This window comes from Ovis canadensis, chromosome 8, assembly GCF_042477335.2.
Source record: "Ovis canadensis isolate MfBH-ARS-UI-01 breed Bighorn chromosome 8, ARS-UI_OviCan_v2, whole genome shotgun sequence".
Taxonomy (NCBI): domain Eukaryota; kingdom Metazoa; phylum Chordata; class Mammalia; order Artiodactyla; family Bovidae; genus Ovis; species Ovis canadensis.
In genome coordinates this window covers 84,946,250-84,966,007 of record NC_091252.1, presented here as the reverse complement: position 1 = coordinate 84,966,007, position 19,758 = coordinate 84,946,250, and the positions used below count along the sequence as shown (strand labels likewise).

Sequence of the window (19,758 nt, the reverse complement as noted above, 5' to 3'; positions counted from 1 at the left end):
TATGACAATGTTCAGGGAGATTTGAAATTCATAAATCTATAGATTGATTTCCATTCATCAGATGTGAAAAACTGAGCTAAACTGTCTTAAAATACCATGTGTGAAAGTGTTAGTCACTCAGTCGTGTCTGACTCTTTGTGATTCCATGGACTGTAGCCTGCCAGGCTCCTCTCTGTCTGTGGGGATTCTTCAGGAAGAATACTGGAGTGGATTGCCATTCTCTTCTCCAGGGAATCTTCCCCACCCATGTCTCCTGCGTTTGAGGTGGAGCTACATGTAACGGAAGCCTACTAAAGGATGGATATTGTTTACACTAATAACTTCATTATTAACTTAAAACCAATTGCACACTGGTGTGTCTGCTATAAATAATTAATCTTTACAAACAGATAGGAGAACTATCTACATTGACACATGTTTGGAAAGTGGAAATAATAATTACACCAGGACCATAGAGATAAACTGAGACTGTCTTGAGCAAACAGAGACATGGGTCCCTTTTGATAAAACTCAAGTTTCATGAGACTGAATGACTGGTCTCCTAATTAATCTCATTTTTAGATCCCCTTAATGGAAAAAGCAAGAGAGTTCTAGAAAAACATCTCTTTCTGCTTTTTTGACTATGCCAAAGCCTTTGACTGTGTGGATCACAATAAACTGTGGAAAATTCTGAAAGAGATGGGAATACCAGGCCACCTGACCTGCCTCTTGAGAAATCTGTATGCAGGTCAGGAAGCAACAGTTAGAACTGGACATGGAACAACAGACTGGTTCCAAATAGGAAAAGGAGTCCGTCAAGGCTGTATATTGTCACCCTGCTTATTTAACTTATATGCAGAGTACATCATGAGAAACACTGGGCTGGAAGAAGCACAAGCTGGAATCAAGATTGCCGGGAGAAATATCAAGAACCTCAGATAAGCAGATGACACCACCCTTATGGCAGAAAAGTGAAGAGGAACTAAAAAGCCTCTTGATGAAAGTGAAAGAGGAGAGTGAAAAAGTTGGCTTAAAGCTCAACATTCAGAAAATGAAGATCATGGCATCTGGTCCCATCACTTCAAGGCAAATAGATGGGGAACCAGTGGAAACAGTGTCAGACTTTATTTTTGGGGGGCTCGAAAATCACTGCAGATGGTGACTGCAGCCATGAAATTCAAAGACGCTTACTCCTCGGAAGAAAAGTTATGACCAACCTAGATAGCATATTCAAAAGCAGAGACATTACTTTGTCAACAAAGTCCGTCTAGTCAAGGCTATGGTTTTTCCTGTGGTCATGTATGTATGTGAGAGTTGGTCTGTGAAGAAGACTGAGCACTGAAGAATTGATGCGTTTGAACTGTGATGCTGGAGAGGGCTCTTGAGAGTCCCTTGGACTGCAAGGAGATCCAACTAGTCTATTCTGAAGGAGATCAGCCCTGGGATTTCTTTGGAAGGAATGATGCTAAAGCTGAAACTCCACTACTTTGGCCACCTCATGCAAAGAGTTGACTCATTGAAAAAGACTCTGATGCTGGGAGGGATTGGGGGCAGGAGGAGAAGGGGACGATAGAGGATGAGATGGCTGGATGGCATCACTGGCTCGATGAACATGAGTCTGAGTGAACTCCGGGAGTTGGTGGTGGACAGGGAGGCCTGGCGTGCTGCGATTCATGGGGTCGCAGAGTTGGACATGACTGAGCAACTGAACTGAACTGAACTGAAAACGGATTAAAATAATGTTTTAAAGCTGAAGCTTAGAGAAGAGGTTTTCTGGGAAAGGAACATGAATAGAAAGAAGAATATTGACTTTTTGTCCTAGGGGAAAGAGAACACAAAATAAATGTCAAATTTCAAATTGTCTTCTGTCTTACGTAGATGTTTTGTGGTTTACCCTTCCTCAGTCAGATTCTCTGGGATATAATCTGGGTCAATACTGAAAATGACCACAAAAGGAAAGAATCATATATGTTAAGGAGAATATTAAAAAACATATTGAAAGACTTTCTAAACATTTAGTTAGCAGGGTTTTCAAGACAGCCTGGGTTGTTTAACCAATACACAAAGTTCCAGAGAACCCATGTAATCTTTGAACAGTAAAGGCTATTAATAATTATATCTGTCTTCTGTTTTTCACTTATGTTTTTTGATAACAGGTCAAGAAAATATATAAAATCTATACTATCACAACAGAATTTATAAGGATTATGAAGGATTTCTTTAGAGTTATTTTCAGTGAGGGACAGAGTGATGAGTAGATAGGGATTTCAGTCATTTGGATGCTGCCAGGATTTCTCCCCCTACCTCTTTCCCTCCCCTCCCTCCTCTCTTCCTTCTTCCATTTCTTCTTCCTTCTGTCCTTCCTCTTCCTTCTCATCTTTGTTTCTTCCTTTCTTAATATTTTTTCCCTTTACCTCCTGAAGCCTAGAACTATACTTTGTACTCACTAGGATGCTAACACTCGCTAATTGATCAGCTCCTTTAAAAAAAAAAAAAAAAGATTGACTATTTTGCTAACCTTTCAAAAGCTTCCCTTTTAACCCTCAAATTTTTATCATCCTTCCTGGCAAGATCAGCATTGTTCCATACTCTCACCTCACACTGATGTTAGGAAGGGCCGCTAAGAGCTATCTAACAATTACTTTGCATCTCATCAAAGGAGATCCTAGACACCTATTGTTTTTTCTTGGCTACTGGACAATATCTAGTCTTCATGAAACAAATCTCTTTAATAAAAGTTATCCTAGATATTCTAGGCCATGGGGGTAGGGGTAGAGGAGCAAAGGGGAGTAGACCGTTTCTAAATTTTAAAAAGAGAAATGATATTAATAAATAACTGAGAAAGCTTCCTATCACATTTCAACTATTTCTTTCCTCCCTCAGTGAGTCAGTTTAACAGTGAATGAAAGAGAAAGTCTAACACAGCCTCTGCTTGGCTATGGTTTTTGAATCCTCGATTCACCGCTTCCCTGTGCCAGATGGGATAACAAAAAGGCCTCTTTCAAGGTATTATCGTTGCATGAACAGGGACACCCTTCCATGGCCCAAGACTGGGCTCTTGTCTAACACTCCAGCACAAATGTTCCAAGGAGACACAGGTGCTGACAAAGTAAGAGAACTCACTGGGAAGAGGTGCCTGGGTGGAGAACAGCAGGATAAGGGGACTCAGGAGAACTGCTCTGCCACTTGGCTCACCGTCTTGGCCTTTACGGTGATGGGATTAGTTTCCAGGTTGTCTCTGGCCAATCATTCTGACTCAAGGTCCTTCCTGGTAGCGCACACATTGCTCAGCCAAGATGGATTCCAGCGAGAAGGATTCTGGGAGGTTGGTAGGACATAGAGATAAAGAACCTGCCTGCCAATGCAGGAGACATAAAGAGACACTGCAACCCCCTCTAGTATTGTTGTCTGGAGAATCCCATGGACAAAGTAGTACAGCAGGCTGCCATCCATGGGGTCACGCAGAGGTGGAAATAACTGAAGCTACAGCGCACACACACACGCATACACACACACGCACGCGCGCGCACACACACACGCACACACACGGTAGGACATACGGACTGGCATCTGCTCCCTTCTTCTGACCTTTGCCGAAGTCTTTCAGTTGGAGGTAGTTCAATAGGTTCCACGCTCCTTACTACTGTAGGGTAACTCATGCAAGTGGTTCCTGTCGAACGTGGCCGGAGTGAGTGTGCGGCTTCAGTCAGTGGTTCTCCTAACATTATTACTGTGATGAAAGGATGAAATGCAAATGCAAATAAGACCCCTGGAACAGTGAGCAGCACAGAGTAAATAGTCAAAAAGCATGTTATTCTACTTATTCTGAGATCATCTTTCCTTCGATGGTATCCACGTGGTCTCTGGTAGTCCTGTCTTGCACCCAGACAGACTATGTTGGTGCCTGGGTAATGTTCTCTTAGAGATTCTCCCAAGGAACCCCAAATACTTACTCCCTGTGTTCAACAGTGCCCAGAAGGCCTTTAACAGGGAACAAAACCTCATACCTCCAGTGCCTGTGGAGGAAATCCTCCAAACTCTGGTCTTGAGGTAGGAGATAGATGGACCCCCCACCTCATGTCCCCCACCCCCACCCCTCTACACACACACCCAGGGTGAGCATTGGAGTTTGTTCTCTGTGGACAGAAACTCCAAAATATCATAGAGGGACCATCGAGAGAGGAGGCTGGGCCCCTGCCCAGATAAAAGATTAGAGACCACATATTACATATTTCTCATTCTTGAAATCAAGGAGACACTCCCAACTAGAAAGCTCCTTGGAGGTCAAAAGGGGAGTGATGTCAATTCTACCCATAGACCTCTTTGGTGGAATCCATCTTGCCTGAGAGATGTGCGTGCACATGTGGGAGGATCCTGAAATGTTCGCAATACGGATTCTCAACCAGGCAAATCAAAATGATCGGCCAAAGGACACCCAAATGAAAAAATATCCCATAAAAGTGATTGAGACTGCCACTAGGGCATGACTCTCTCTGAATCCGCCTGTGTGTCCGTCCACATGTACTGCATTCTTTTTCCTCCTAAGAAACACTTGTTTCACTGCTTCCCGTCTTTGTGGGATTCTTTTCTGCCAAGCCGAAGGGGCAGGGCCTTGTCCCTGACCTCTGGTCTAGTGTCTAGGATTCAGCTCTCACTGTCGTGCCCCGACCTCAGTCTCCAGAACCAAAGCCCTCAATTACAGGTGGAGGCCACCCCAGATCAATCTGGGTCAAACAGTATGGTTTTTTTCCCCCCCTTTTGGAGATACAGGATAATGTGTTTATTTCAGAATTACTTAAATTTAGTAACCTTAACAAACAGTGAGTTTGAAAGTAACAGTGACACTTTTGTAACCAAGTCCCATTCAGGCCCCTTTTGTATTGACTCAGGGAAACAGTTATAGTTCCACTGATTCATTTCCTGGGGACCACCAGTTTTCCACTGGTTTCCAGACACTCTCCCCCTCCCACACATACACATCCCTCTGGAGATCCCAGTATAATATGTTTCTTTTGGAATTACTTAACAGATTTAGAAGCAACAGTGACACTTTTATACGTCCCACGCAGTCCCCTTTTGTAATCACCCAAGGAAGCAGAGTTCCACTGATTCATTTCTTGAGGACCATCATTTTCCCACTGGTTTCTGGACAGTGTTTTTTTTGTTGTTGTTGTTGTTTTCCTTCCTCTCTCTCTTTTTTTTTTTTTTTTTTTCCCTAAACAGGACTTTTTTGAAAAGTGCAGTGTCTTTTTTTTTTAAGACATTTATTTTATTTATGGGCTTCTCTTCCTTGCAGTGCTTGGGCTTCTCATTGTGGTGGCTTCTCTTGATGCTGAGCATGGGCTCTAGGGTGTGCAAGCTTCAGTCGTTGATGTGTGTTCTCAGGAGTTGCAGCCTGAAGGCTGTAGACATGGGCTTAGTAGTTGTGGCACATGGGCCAAGTTGCTCTGAGACACACAGGATCTTCCCAGACAGGAATTGAACTCATGTCCCTTGTATTGGCCCTGGAAAAGGGAATGGCAATCCACTCCAGCATTCTTGCTTGGAGAATCCCATGTACTGAGGAGCCTGGCAGTCTACAGTCCATGGGGTTGCAAAGAGTTGGGTATGACTGAGCAACTAAGCACCCTTGCACTGGTAGGCAGATTCTTAACCACTGGATCATCAAGGAAGCCCCCCAAAAGTGCGGGTTTTGACACTGAAAAACCAGAGAATAGTGGTTTCCCAGGGGTGAGAGCAAAGACAGAAGGGGAGACAGAGAAGCAAAAAAAACCCACCATATGTCAGGGCACCAAAACAGATATGGACCTCAGCAAAATTTCACCTACATTACTGCCTCTCCACTATTTTATTCACCTGAAGATTTTAATAAAGGACAAAAAAAGTTACAGCAGCCCACAGGGCATTTTTAATCATTTCAGCCCACAGAAGATTATCTAGGCTGAAAATTTCCTAAGAAATATCTGGGGATAAGTTGGTGCACATGTATGAATATTCCATGGTGGCTTTAAGGATTTCTTTGTATCTTGTTTCAAGAATTAAGGGTGATGTCAGTCAGTAAAAAAAAAAAAAAACCTACCCCCAACCAACAGCAAATCCTAGGATTTACTGTTCCACTTAAACAGGAAGATACATGAGAGCATAATATATGAATAATTCATACCTGTTTTGTTTCAAAGTTAACCTAGAGCCTTGAGGTAGAATACTCTTTAGGCATGAATTTTTTTAAACACAGTAGCTCAAGGCCTCCAATATTTAACTGCTTTTTTTTTTTTTAAGAAAAATACTTGTTAGAAAAGGTTTAAAAATAATCTCCCTGGGGAAAAAACAAAAGTTATTACCTTATGAAAAATAAATCTGAGTAAGCTAAGTTGTGAAAGCTCTACTCCAATAGCAGCAGGAGCTTTGAAGTCTTTTTCCTGGTCAGGAACACTAAATTTACAGCACAATTGGTTTCTGGCATCACAAAATCTTCAGTCAATCTGGGCTTCCAGGTCCTCTTGCATTTAAACCTGACTTCCTGTCACTCTCCCTTCAAAGGTCCTGGCACTTCTATTTCGGTGTGGGTAGTGGGGTGAGGTTAGGGGTGGGGGAGAGATTTTAGAGGTTTTAAAGGACTGTGTGTGTGTGTGTGTGTGTGTGTGTGTGTGTGTGTGTGTGTGTAAGGAGTATCTGACCTTTTTAGACCACAACAGGCAGCTGCTTTGTACATGAGCTGTGGTTCAGGTCTTTCTAAGGAATGATTCTTGGAATAAGAATGCAGAAGGCTTAATGCTCTGCTAAGTTGCAGGATATAAAATCAACACACAGAAATCCTTTGAATTCCTATACACTAACAATGAGAAAACAGAAAGAGAAATTAAGGAAACAATTCCATTCAGCATTGCAATGAAAAGAATAAAATACTTAGGAATATATCTACCTAAAGAAACTAAAGACCTATATATAGAAAACTATAAAACACTGGTGAAAGAAATCAAAGAGGGCACAAATAGATGGAGAAATATACCATGTTCATGGATCGAAAGAATCAATATAGTGAAAATGAGTATGCTACCCAAAGCAATGTATAGATTCAATGCAATCCCTATCAAGCTACCAATGGTATTTTTCAGAGAACTAGAAAAAATAATTTCACAATTTGTATGGAAATACAAAAACCCTTGAATAGCCAAAGCAATCTTGAGAAAGAAGAATGGAAATGGAGGAACCTGCCTGACTTCAGGCTCTACTACAAAGCCCCAGTCATCAAGACAGTATGGTACTGGCACAAAGACAGAAATATAGATCAATGGAACAAAATAGAAAGCCCAGAGATAAATCCATGCACCTATGGACACTTTATCTTCAACAAAGGAGGCAAGAATATACAATGGAGAAAAGACAATCTCTTTAACAAGTGGTGCTGGGAAAACTGGTCAACCACTTGTAAAAGAAGAAACCAGAACACTTTCTAACACCATACACAAAAATAAACTCAAAATGAATTAAAGATCTAAATATAAGACCAGAAACTATAAAACTCCTAGAGGAAGTCATAGGCAAAACACTCTCTGACATAAATCACAGCAGGATTCTCTGACCCACCTCCAATAATATTGGAAATAAAAGCAAAAATAAGAAAATGCACCTAATTAAAATTAAAAGCTTCTGCACAACAAAGAAAACTATAAGCAAGGTGAAAATACAGCCTTCAGAATGGGAGAAAATAATAGCAAACAAAGCAACTGACAAAGAATTAATCTCAAAAATATACAAGCAACTCCTGCAGTTCAATTCCAGAAAAATAAACGACCCAATCAAAAAATGGGCCAAAGAACTAAACAGACATTTCTCCAAAGAAGACATACAGATGGCTAACAAACACATGAAAAGATGCTCAACACCACTTATTATCAGGAAAATGCAAATCAAAACCACAATGAGGTACCATTTCATGCCAGTCAGAATGGCTGCTATCCAAAAGTCTACAAGCAATAAATGCTTGTAGAAAAGGGAACCCTCTTACACTGTTGGTGGGAATACAAACTAGTACAGCCACTATGGAGAACAGTGTGGAGATTCCTTGAAAAATTGGAAATAGAACTGCCATATGACCCAGCAATCCTACTGCTGGGCATACACACTGAGGAAACCAGAATAGAAAGAGACACATGTACCCCAATGTTCATCGCAGCACTGTTTATAATAGCCAGGACATGGAAGCAACCTAAATGTCCATCAGCAGATGAATGGATAAGAAAGCTGTGGTACATATACACAATGGAAGATTACTCTACCATTAAAAAGAACACATTTGAATCAGTTCAAATGAGGTGGATGAAACTGGGGCCTATTATACAGAGTGAAATAAGCCAGAAAGAAAAACACCAATACAGTATACTAACACATATATATGCAATTTAGAAAATGATAACGATAACCCTGTATACAAGACAGCAAAAGACACACAGATGTATAGAACAGTCTTTTGGACTCTGTGGGAGAGGGCAAGAGTGGGATGGTTTGAGAGAATGACATTGAAACATGTATAATATCATATGTGAAACAAATCGCCAGTCCAGGTTCGATGCATGATACAGGGTGCTCGGGGCTGGTGCACTGGGACGACCCAGAGGAATGGGATGGGGAGGGAGGTGGGAGGGGGTGTTCAAGATGGGGAACACATGTACACCTGTGGCAGAGTCATGTCAATGTATGGCAAAACCAATACAATATCGTAAAGTAATTAGCCTCCAACTAAAATAAATAAATTTATATTAAAAGAAAAAAAAAAGCTCTGCTAACTCGGAGATAGGATTCTACAGCGACTACAAGCATGGAATTTCGAATCATATGCTGTGTTGTGCTGTCCTTAGTTGCTCAGTCATGTCCAACTCTTTGTGACAGCACGGACTGTAGCCCACCAGGCTCCTCTGTCCATGAGGATTCTCCAGGCAAGAATACTGGAGTGGGTGGCCATGCCCTCCTCCAGGGGATCTTCCCAACCCAGGGATCGAACCCAGGTCTCCCACACTGCAGGTGAATTCTTTACCATCTGAGCCACCAGGGAAGGCTAAGAATACTGGAGTGGGTAGCTTATCCCTTCTCCAGGGGATCTTCCCAACCCAGGGATCAAGCTCACATTTCCTGCATCTCCTGCATTGGCAGGCAGATCCTTTATTTGGGGCTAGGCTGGGTCTTCATGGCTGCACAAGGGCTTTCTGTAGTTGTGGCAAGTGAAGCCTACTCTTCATTTTGGTGCCCAGGCTTCTCACTGCAGTGGCTTCTCTCATCTTAGAGCATGGGCTCTAGGGCACATGGGCTGCAGTAGTCACAGCATGAGGGCTCACTTGCCCCATGACAAGTGGAATCTTCCCAGAGCAGGGATTAAACCTGTGCACCTTGCATTGACAGGAAGATTCTTAACCACTGGACCATCAGAGACATCCCCATTTCCTCTATTTCTATGTCATATGTTTCTACACAGTCAGCAGCTAACTTTGCTCAACCCCTTGGATTTTATATGCTGCTTCTTCATGCCTCTAGCCCTTCTTCCTAAGTTTGTAAGAAGATGATTATTCTCTGATTGGGCTGAGATAGAGGCAAAGAGTCGGACACGACTGAGCAACTAACACTTTCACTACTCTTTTTTTTAACTAAGAAAATACAGACAGTTGAGTTCATTTTGCTTCTTTTATGAAATTTTGGGTCATATCTGTGATGAAAAGTAAATAGAAAAAGGAACACATAACTAAAGAACAGAACCTAAGCATGTCCACCTGAATTATCTAGACAATTGTATTAATAATAGCAATTTATGTTCTGGCCTCTGCTGGTCAATTTAGCTGCCCCCTTGTCTCTTCCAGCCTGTGTGTGTGCTGGGTTGATGGCACTGGATTACAACAAGAATCTTGATGGCCTTCAAACCACTAGCAGAGTTCTCTGTTTTGCAAGCTGACATGAGGCAGAAAGCTAGCATGCCTTTGGGTTCATTGGTTCAATGGAATTTCTTACTAAAATATTTTGTATGACATTATCTTGTCACTACTTATGACAATTTGCCCAATGCCTTATATACTTTAAAAGCAACTGTGGGGGTGAGGGGAATAGACAGGCAGTACTCGTTTTGTAACCAAGTGTTGTACTAATAATCATGTATGTATATATGTGTGGTATATAAAGAAATGCAAATGTATGTTCCTTGCCACTAAATTACTATTTTAGGGAGGTGCAGTGGAGCCAGAATAACAGACTGAGTTATACATTGATTTAGCTGGAGGCCGACCATCAAAGCCTCTGTTACTATAGAACAGATCCTGGGCTGAGATTAGAAGTTCTTTGTTTTATTAAAGGTAATGTATCTTTCAAGTTACAAATTGGGTGTGTTGTGGTACTTCCCAGCAGCTAAGACTCTGAGCTTCCAGTGCTCGAGGGTGTGGTTTGATTCCTGGGTAGGGAATCCCAGATGCCCTGGGGCTTAGCCAAAAAAAAACAAACAAACAAACATTGGACATGTTACGTATACATCTGTGTGTATGTGTGTGTGTATGTGTGTGTGTATGTAAATCCTTCCCAGTGTCATAAATGTGAGGAGACGTCTAGAAATGCCTGGATGCTTGGAGGGAAATCATCTATCTTACAGTTCTATATATTTTTATATTGATGCTGAAGAAAGATAGCATTTGTTAGCTAAATAACTAAACTAAAAAGGACCAGGGAATTAAAAGTACAGATTACTTTGTATAAAATAAATAAGCTACAAAGATGTATTGTACAGCACAGAGAATATAGCCAATATTTTATAGTAACTATAAATGGAGTAGTTATTGACTCACTAAGTTATACACCTGAAATTTATCTAATATTATACATCAACTATACCTCAATTAAAAAAAAAAAAGCACATGTCAAGCTATGTCACAAAGGAAAGTGAAGTGGCTCAGTCATGTCCGACTCTTTGCAACCCCGTGAACTGTAGCCTATCACGCTTCTCCGTCCATGGGATTTTCCAGGCAAGACTACTGGAGTGGGTTGCCATTTCCTTCTCCAGGGGGTCTTCCTGACCCAGGGATCAAACTTGGGTCTCCCACATTGTAGGCAGACACTTTACTGTCTGAGCCACCAGGGAAGTCTTTCTTGGTGGTCCAATAATTAAAACTCTGCATTCCCAATGCAGGGCATTCAGTCGCTGGTTAGGGAACTAAGATCACTAATGCCAAAAAAAAAAAAAAATTAGCTTAAAAAAATAATCAAATCAAATTAGTGTTTTGCCTTTTACAGCTTAAAAACTTGAAAGAGTTTTCTGTATCCAGGAAATAAAACCACAGAGGGAAAAAACAACGTGAAATAGGGAAATCCAAAAGTCAAAAGTGTTTGCTTCCTTTTCTCTCTGGGTCTGGGAGACAAGATGAAACAGCAAACTCTTTAAATAAATTGCTGCACAAGAAGGGGCAAGAAGCCTTTCGCAGAAGAATTTTCACAGGAGGCTAAGAGGATCTTGTTGACTTTTGCAGTTATCAAAATAAATCTCACACAAAGCTCTTGGTATTAAGTTACTGTACTTAGTTTCTGCTTACAGAGGAAAGGCCTGCAGGTGTGGACCGGTGCCAATTGCAAAGCCTTCTTCGGAGGCCCTTCAGGCAAGATCCAGTCTCTGCCAGCTGTTGTCAGCATCTACCTTTTCTGTTGGTGCCTAAACCCAGCGGCTCTCAGAGCTTTCCCATGGATACAATCAATTGTCACCATGCCAATCGGTAGCTGAGAGGCAAAATCTGACGTACCTGTCCTTCCCCTCTAAGCAGACTTTTCAAACTTGATTTATCTGAAAAAGTTTTTGAGACAAACTTCTACATACCTCGGCTATATTTACTAGAGTGCTCTTGCCCCATAAAGGCCAGAGGGAAATTTGGGTCCTTAAAAACCATATTAAGGGATTTCCCTGGTGGCTTAATAGTGAAGAATCTACCTGCCAATGCAGTACACACAGGTTCGATCCCTAGTCTGGGAAGATCCCACATGCCATGCACCACAGCTCCTGAGCCTATGCTCTAGAGCCCCGGGGGAGTGATGTGCAGCTACTTGAGCCCGGAAGCCCATGTGCCTTAGAGCCTTCGCAGTGAGAAGCCTGAGCACCACCACTAGAGCAAGGCCTGAGCAGCGACAAAGACCCAGCTGTTGCTGTTGTTGTTTAGTGGCTAAGTGGTGTCCAACTCTGCGACCCCATGGACCACAGTGTGCCAGGCTTCCTTGTCATTTGCTATCTCTCAAAGTTTGCTCAGACTCATATCCATCAAGTCAGTGATGCCATCCAACCATTTCATCCTCTGACCTCCCCTTCTCCTCCTGCCTTCAATCTTTCCCAGCATCAGGGTCTTTTCCAAGGAGTCAGATCTTCACATCAGGTGACTGCGAGAACCCCACGAACAGTACAAAAAGACAAGAAGACCCAGTACAACCAATATATAAATAAAATTATTTTGAAAAACCATATTAATCCTGCCAAGTGAATAAGGACAACTAGAGCTGCCGTTTAATAAAGATTGTCAACTCACACACACAAAGAAAGAAAGCAGGGAAGGGTTATTTCATTTGAAAAGACTGAAATCAGCATGCACCCAGGTCTGGATCTAGATCCAGTCTTTCCTGCCTCAGAGAGGAGGTACCTAGGAAAGCCACAGGGAGCCTTCAGAGCCGAGGAGGACAGACAGGCCCCTTAGAGGGGGGTGCTCTGTCCTTCCAGCCCCAGAGTTGGGAAGAGGCTTCCCGGAGAAGGCCCAGCCTGCTGAGGTGTAGTTGGACACTGGCACACTGAGGTGTTGACATCCAGAAGCCCAGTACCTCACTCGCCTTCACAAAACTCTGACCAGGGCTTGGGTGAGGCTGATGTCTGTGTGGATGCCCCACCCAGCCCCCAGCCTCAGTGCTTCCCTGGTCTCTTAAAATCTTCATTAACTTCATCTGGGCCACACTCAGCATCCCCCATTCACAACCACACTCTGACTCAGTCCTCCCGTCTACCCGGTACACTTGGAGTGGCAAACCTCCAGGCTGCTGGCCTTCGGCAGTCTTAGGTCTGAGCTTGGGCAGACCAGCTGGAGGAGAGGACAGAGCCTCTCTCTCTCACACACGTTGCTCGGGGCTGCAGGGCTCCCGTCAGCACACTCCACTGTGGTTATCACCCGCCCCCGAGTTCCCCTGCGTTCCTGTCTAAGTCCCAAGAAGCAATAAACAGTGGTGTCACCTGCCACATAGCTGCCGCCTGGTATGGCCTGCCTGATTCTAAGCCAGAGTCAGAGACAGCGAGAGTCTGCCCAGCCACCTCCTCCGGGCAGATCCGCACTTCACTACCTGCCTGGCCACCCTCTCCCTTTGGCTTAGCCACGCCCCTGTGGCCATAGGGAGGGGTCATAATGACCCTTCCCTTGCAACCATGTGAGTGGGGGTGGGAGGGAAGTTTCCCAAAGAAAGGGGGTGTCAGGCCCCAAACCCAATGGAACTCAAGTCTCCTGGCCAGCCTGCCAAAATTGTGTGTGATCAGTATTCTGAGACCTAGGACCAGGAGTGGAGAAGGGGGTCATAGGACTGCTCCAAGGATGGCACTGATTTCCAGCTCAGGAGGATGTCAGATTCTGTGCTTCAGGCTCTTAACTATGATGTTTCCTGTTTGGGTATCAGGTGCCTCAGTCCGGAACCCTGAAGCTGTCCCATCTGCGGGAAGGAACATACACCTTTCAGTTGACAGTGATGGACACTGCCGGACAGAGGAGCTCCGACAACATCTCAGTGACTGTGCTTCCCATGGCCTTCTCCACAGGAGGTGAGAAGAAAGCCCTTCCCTCACATTCACGGTGGCCAACAGAGGCCAGGCTGTGGATGGAAGGGTGGTATTAAACTGGCATTTTAGGGGCTTCCCTGGCGTCCAGTGGTTGAGGCTTCATCTTCCAGGGCAGGGATTGCAGGTTCCATCCCTGGCCAGGGAGTTAAGATGCCCACATGCCTTGAGGGCAAAACACCAAAACACAGAACAGAAGCGAGGGCTTCCCTGGTGGCTCAGTGGTAAAGAATCCATCTGCCAATGCAGGGGGCACAGGTTCTATCCCTGGTCCAGGAAGATTCCCACACACGGCGGAGCAACTAAATTGTACCCAGAAGCCACATCTACCGAGCACACGTGCAGCAACTACTGCAGCCTGCATGCCCCAGAGTCCGTGCTCTGCAACAAGGGCGGCCACTGCAATGAGGAGCCCTCACACCAGAGCTAGAGAAAAAGCCCGAGCAGCATTGAAGACCCGGCCCAGTCAAAAATAAATAAATAAAATTATTTTAAAAAACCAGAAGCAATATTGTAACAAATTCAAAAAAAAACTTTAAAAATGGTCCACATTTTTAAAAAAATTGCCATTTTATATCCTAGCTGGGCAATATAATGGGCCCTTCCATTTTATTTTTGGCTGTTGCTGAATGGGAAAATCTTAACTAAAAATATGATTACAAAACTAGGCTCCACTATATTTCATGTTAAGTGATACTGCTGGAGTAGGGCGGGAGTAGAGTGGAGCACTTTACACTCCAGGGGATGACAATAGGCTATGTGAGTCACAGGGCCTTAGAGATGCCCCATCTTTCCTTGACTCAGTTTCGTAAAAGACATCTGGGTTTCCCAGGAGAAGGTGGGGACCACCCTTGTATTTAAAGGAGGGTGGGCTAGTTGATACAATGTTCCAAGAACGCAGCTAAGAGGTAGATTTAAAACAAATTAAAACATATACAGTGCACATGTCAATTTAAAAGGACTGATGAAAACTTTTCATGGACACTTTACACAGAAGCACAGATACATTGATAATATAGCTCGACGTATATATAATGGTTCCCACATTCTGTTGCTCACTGTAAACTCATTTCTCTCATTTATCTGTTTCTTGTTTTCCCAAATATCTACAGTTCTAAGATTAGCTCATTAAGTTAAAAAAAATGTAAATGGAACTTGGCGGCACTAAAGCTATAGAGGTATTGCAGAGATCGTGTGTGTGTGTCTAGAGTCCTGTCACTGGGGATACTTTCTCAGCATCTGCCATGAATGGCAACTGTGTGCAAGGAGGCGAGCATGGGTGCTGAGTTCCACAGACCTGATCCCCAGCCCTGATTAGTGACCCTTCACTAACCCTGGCTCTAGCAAACTTGTAGCCTGTCTCCTATATCCTTGATTCCTCCATATTTGGATCACAATCAAGCGAGCAGTGAGGAGAAAGAATAAAATGATTGGATTTGCTTGTACTTTGGCTGACCTTGTCTTCCACCAAAGACAAGGGTCAGTGTGCATGTTAGAAATGAAGGAAGGAGACTTTAGAATTCTAAGAACTCTGCCACCTTGTTAATGTGCCTTCCACAAAGATCCAGTGCTAGCAAGATACAGACACTAGCAACATTCAAGATTAGGTCGGCTGGCTTTCCTTGTGATCTGGCAGTTAAAAATCCACCTGCCAATGCAAGGGACACGGGTTTGATCCCTGGTCCAGGAAGGCTGCACATGCCTCAGAGTAACTAAGCCCTGCCATGTGCCACAACTACTGAAGCCCGCGTGCCCTAGAGCCCATGCTGGGCATCAAGAGAAGCCACCACAGTGAGAAGCCCTCACACCCAACTGAAGAGTAGCCCCCCTTCTCTGTAACTAGAGAAAGACTGAGCATAGCAACAGAGACCTAGTGCAGCCCAAAATAAACAAGTAAATCTTAAAAAAAAAATCACGTTGGCTCACTCCTGTTCAACCACAGTTCGATTTGACCTGGAGGAAGGAAGGGTGGCTGCAAATAGTATCCCCAACTCCAGTCCAGTAGAGGATTGTGAGTCGGCGATGGAGAATGAGCCAGCCAGCATCCCAGTCCGTATTGGAGCAAGGCCTTGTTTGTGGATTTACTGCAGCTATACAGAAGAGCCAGTTACCTAGAACAAACCTGGCAATGCTGACTGTGCACTGGGGCAGGAAGTAGGGTAGGTGGCGAGTACGAAACAATGGCATCCAGTCCAGCTGAGGTCACAGCCAGTGGGGAGGTGCTGAGCTCGGAGGGCTGTGCTCCTGGGAACAGGGCTCCCCAGCCAGGGACCAAAGTGCTCCTGGGCAGCTGTCAGCCCTACAGAAATCAGCAAAGGGAAAAATGGCCTGAGCTGATGGAGGCAAAGGGCTGACATCAACCAGCTACTTGTTGCTTTGATTTATTTACCCTGGCCAGTCTTCTGGGCTCCCAAGGCAACTAGAGAGCAGCCAAGTTGCCAGTTGTACATTTCTGGCCTTTCTCAAGATGACAAAAGTGTATTTGAAGCTGCAGAGGGTGATATGATTCACCTCTTTTTACTGAAAGGCCAGGCAGGTGAAATAGGCTTTATGTAGGGCTTCCCTGGTGGTTCAGATGGTAAAAAAAAAAAAAAAATCTGACTGCAATGTGGGGGACCAGGGTTTGATCCCTGGGTTGGGAAGATCCCCTGGAGAAGGGAATGGCAACCCACTTGGGTCTTACTGCCAGGATAACCCCATGGACAGAGGAGCCAGGTGGGCTACAGCCCAGGGGAATCACAAAGAGTCTGACCCAACTGAGCAACTTTGAGAGATAGAGATCTTATGTATGTAACTTTATACAGAAAATAAAAAGAATTCTGTTGTGTTAACTGTCTTCTGGAATCACCCACTGGTTAGATTGGAATAACAAACTGAATTAAAGTTAATAAGATACCACATGCTGCTGCTGCTGCTGCTGTTTAGTCACTAAGTCGTATCTGACTCTGCAAACCCCTGGATTATAGCCCAGAACAGGCTCCTCTGTTCATGGGATTCTCCAGGCAAAAATACAGGAGTGGGTTGCCATTCCCTTCTCCAGGGGATCTTCCCGACCCAGGGTTCAAACCTGAGTCTCTTGCATTGGCAGGTGGATTCTTTACCACCAAGTCACCTGGGAAGCTATAGGACACCACATAGAGACGCTGAAAATGAGAGATGGGGATTGAGAAGGCTTCTGTCCCCTTCATTGTATACATAGATCTGCAGCTAGCTTGCTTTCTGGTAATCAAAGATGGCAAATTCTGTAGTAAACAGGCAAGCACATACCCTTGTTTCTATGATTTGGATATAGAGGCCATATATTTTCAAGCTTTGCAAAAAATAATCTAGTCAAAATGAATAAAAATCAAGCGACAATCTACTCAGAGAGCAAGCCAACAGACACTTCCAAGATAACCCAGTTATGTGGTCTCCATATAGAATCCCCCACAGACAGTCAAGACATTTTTTAAGATGTAAAAGAAAATATCAGTACTTATATTTGTATTCATTTTTAATCTTCTTTACATTTTCAGTCTATTTTATGACATGTATTAAAATAAAATATGTTACTACAGTGGCACATGCGTATGATTTATAGATGGGAGATATAGATAGTCAAAAAAAGTCCGGAGACCACAGATCCAGAAATACATGGATAAATTGTTCATGTGGATCTGTCTCCATAGTTACCAGGGAGTCAGGGGGCACAGGTTTGATCCCTGGTCGGGTAGCTAAGATCCCACATACCTCGGGGCCAAAACACTAAAACATAAAACAGAAACAATATTGTAAAAATTCAATAAAGACTTTAAAAATGGTACACTTAAAAAAAAAACGAGTATCTCTGATAAAATAGGGTGAGCCAGCCAAGTGCTGTGCAGAGGGTGAACCCGTGTTAGGGGGCCTGCTGAGGATCTGATGGGTGAACAAATGAATGCGGAGAGAGTCACCTGAAGGAGGAAACTCAGAGCTGGATGGGGAAGCCTGCAGCTGCTGCTGCTCTGTTCCCAGCTCTTTAGCACTGTTGGCTTAGAGAAGGACTCTAAGACGAAAAGCCCATGGTGATTCCTGAGAGTTCAGTCAGGAGGGTCAGGAAGGAACCCCCTAACCTTTCCAGAACCTACTGCTGCCGCACAGACTGTTAGGTGTCCCCTCATTACTTGCATCTCCTTACCCAAAGGCATTCCATCATACACACGGTCTCGGTTAATCCTGACACGGTGGAAGCCCTTTCCTTTTCTGCACTCCTGTGACTTGAGACTTGTTTACATACAGGATGCTCGAGTGTCTGCTCACGCTACCACTTCTTTTGTGATGATGGCTGTTGCATTGACATCACGTTGGCTTGCGACGGAGTGGAGCAGTGTCCTGACGGGTCTGATGAAGCTTTCTGTCAAAATCGTGAGTCACCTGCATCACGTTTGGGGGTAGAAGGGATGTCTGTATTCTGACAGCAAAGGCACACTCGGCAGTGTTCTTTTTCTGCTGGTTTCAGTGTAAGTCCATGTGAACAAGCTATGCCTTAAATTCAATGGACATTTCCTGTAAATCTTTAATGCAAATTATAACTGTCAAATTTTTGTATTATTAACATTTTATGAGATAGCTTTCAGTTTTCTAAGAGTCTTCCCCATCCTAAAAAGGCTGTTTAGCATACGCTTTTTAAAAAACTAAAATGAGTTAATGTTTTGTTTTGATAGATTTTTTAGAAAAGTTATGACATTAGGGTGTCACTAGGTCAGAGCTGTAAATCAGTCTTGTGAATCTGAGCAAACTCAGGGTGATAATGAAGGACAGGGAAGCCTGGCATATTGCAGCTCATGGGGACATAAGTCAGACATGATTTAGCAACTGAACAACAACAATGTGTACATAAACACCGCAAGAAAGGAAGACGGGCTGTGAAAAGTTGACTGAAGAACTGAAAGTACTTGAATGAAGAACTTGAGGAAGGGAGACTTATCTCAGAACTTTAGGCTGAAGTGTATCTTTGTCTATTTCTTTATGAGAATTTTCAGAAAGCTAATTCTTAAAAGAGAACTGATTACTTATTTGGAAACAAGAGCTAGTGGTTTGCTATGAGGCTCTGAAATATCTTAGATGATATGCTTTAAATCTGTTGCAAATGTTGTGGTTTTAGGTAAAGGTCAGGGGAGACACCTAACTGATAGCAGTTCTCTCACTCTCAGCGAGCGTTAACCGAAAGATGGTGACCCACACAACCACGGCACAGCCTAGAGCCACGGGACCAAGCACAGATGCAGGCCAGAGTGCGTCGCTAGAAAAGTCTGAGGAAGCTACCACCCCAAAACAGCCACCTGAATTATCAACCTCAGAGAAGAGTAATCATTCCACCTTTTGGGGACCAGAAAGTCGCATTGATCTTGAGATGCCAGGTAAGGACTTGAAGCCAGTTTTCTCAAGGAGTCTCATTTTCTAGGACACTTGGCTCAAAGTAAGCTTCTATTTGAAGAGTGTTAAGGACATACCTTAAAAGAAAGGACAGACTTAAAGCAAATGATTTGGCGAAAAAGAAAAAAACCTGACATTTTTGCTGATTATTTATAGCAAGGAACACCTATTAAATACATTCACACATATGTACATATAATGAGGAGATCAAATAAGTCAGTCCTAAAGGAAATCAACCCTGACTATTCATTGGAAGGACTGATGCTAAAGCCGAAGCTCCAATACTTTTGCCACCTGATGTGAGGAGCTGACTCCTTGGAAAAGACCCTGATGCTGGGAAAGATTGAGTGCAGGAGGAAAAGGGGACAACAGAGGACGAGATGGTTGAATGACATCACTGACTCAATAGACATGAGTTTGAGCAAACCTCGGGAGATAATGAAGGACAGGGAAGCCTGGCTTCCATTCATGGGGTTGCAAAGAATCAAACACGACTTAGCAATGGAGTAAAATACATACTCCAGAGGTATCAATACATTTATTGTTAATAAGGTGGAGTTTAAAAGTTTTAA

At 43.5% G+C, this 19,758-nt stretch overlaps 1 protein-coding gene across 8 annotated transcripts in view; it reads left to right on the top strand.

Moving 5' to 3' along the window:
• Positions 1–19,758, top strand: part of LRP11 (LDL receptor related protein 11) — an 84,022-nt gene that overhangs the window by 15,582 nt on the left and 48,682 nt on the right. For 6 of the 8 annotated variants that reach the window (XM_069598681.1, XM_069598684.1, XM_069598683.1 and 3 more), the window contains exons 3-5: positions 13,636–13,777; positions 18,050–18,175; positions 18,964–19,170. In XM_069598681.1, the coding sequence (XP_069454782.1) occupies positions 13,636–13,777; positions 18,050–18,175; positions 18,964–19,170 (475 nt within the window). Of the gene's footprint in view, positions 1–13,635; positions 13,778–18,049; positions 18,176–18,914; positions 19,171–19,758 lie in introns of all 8 variants that reach the window. The other 2 variants (XR_011258670.1, XR_011258669.1) reach the window with 1 other exon arrangement.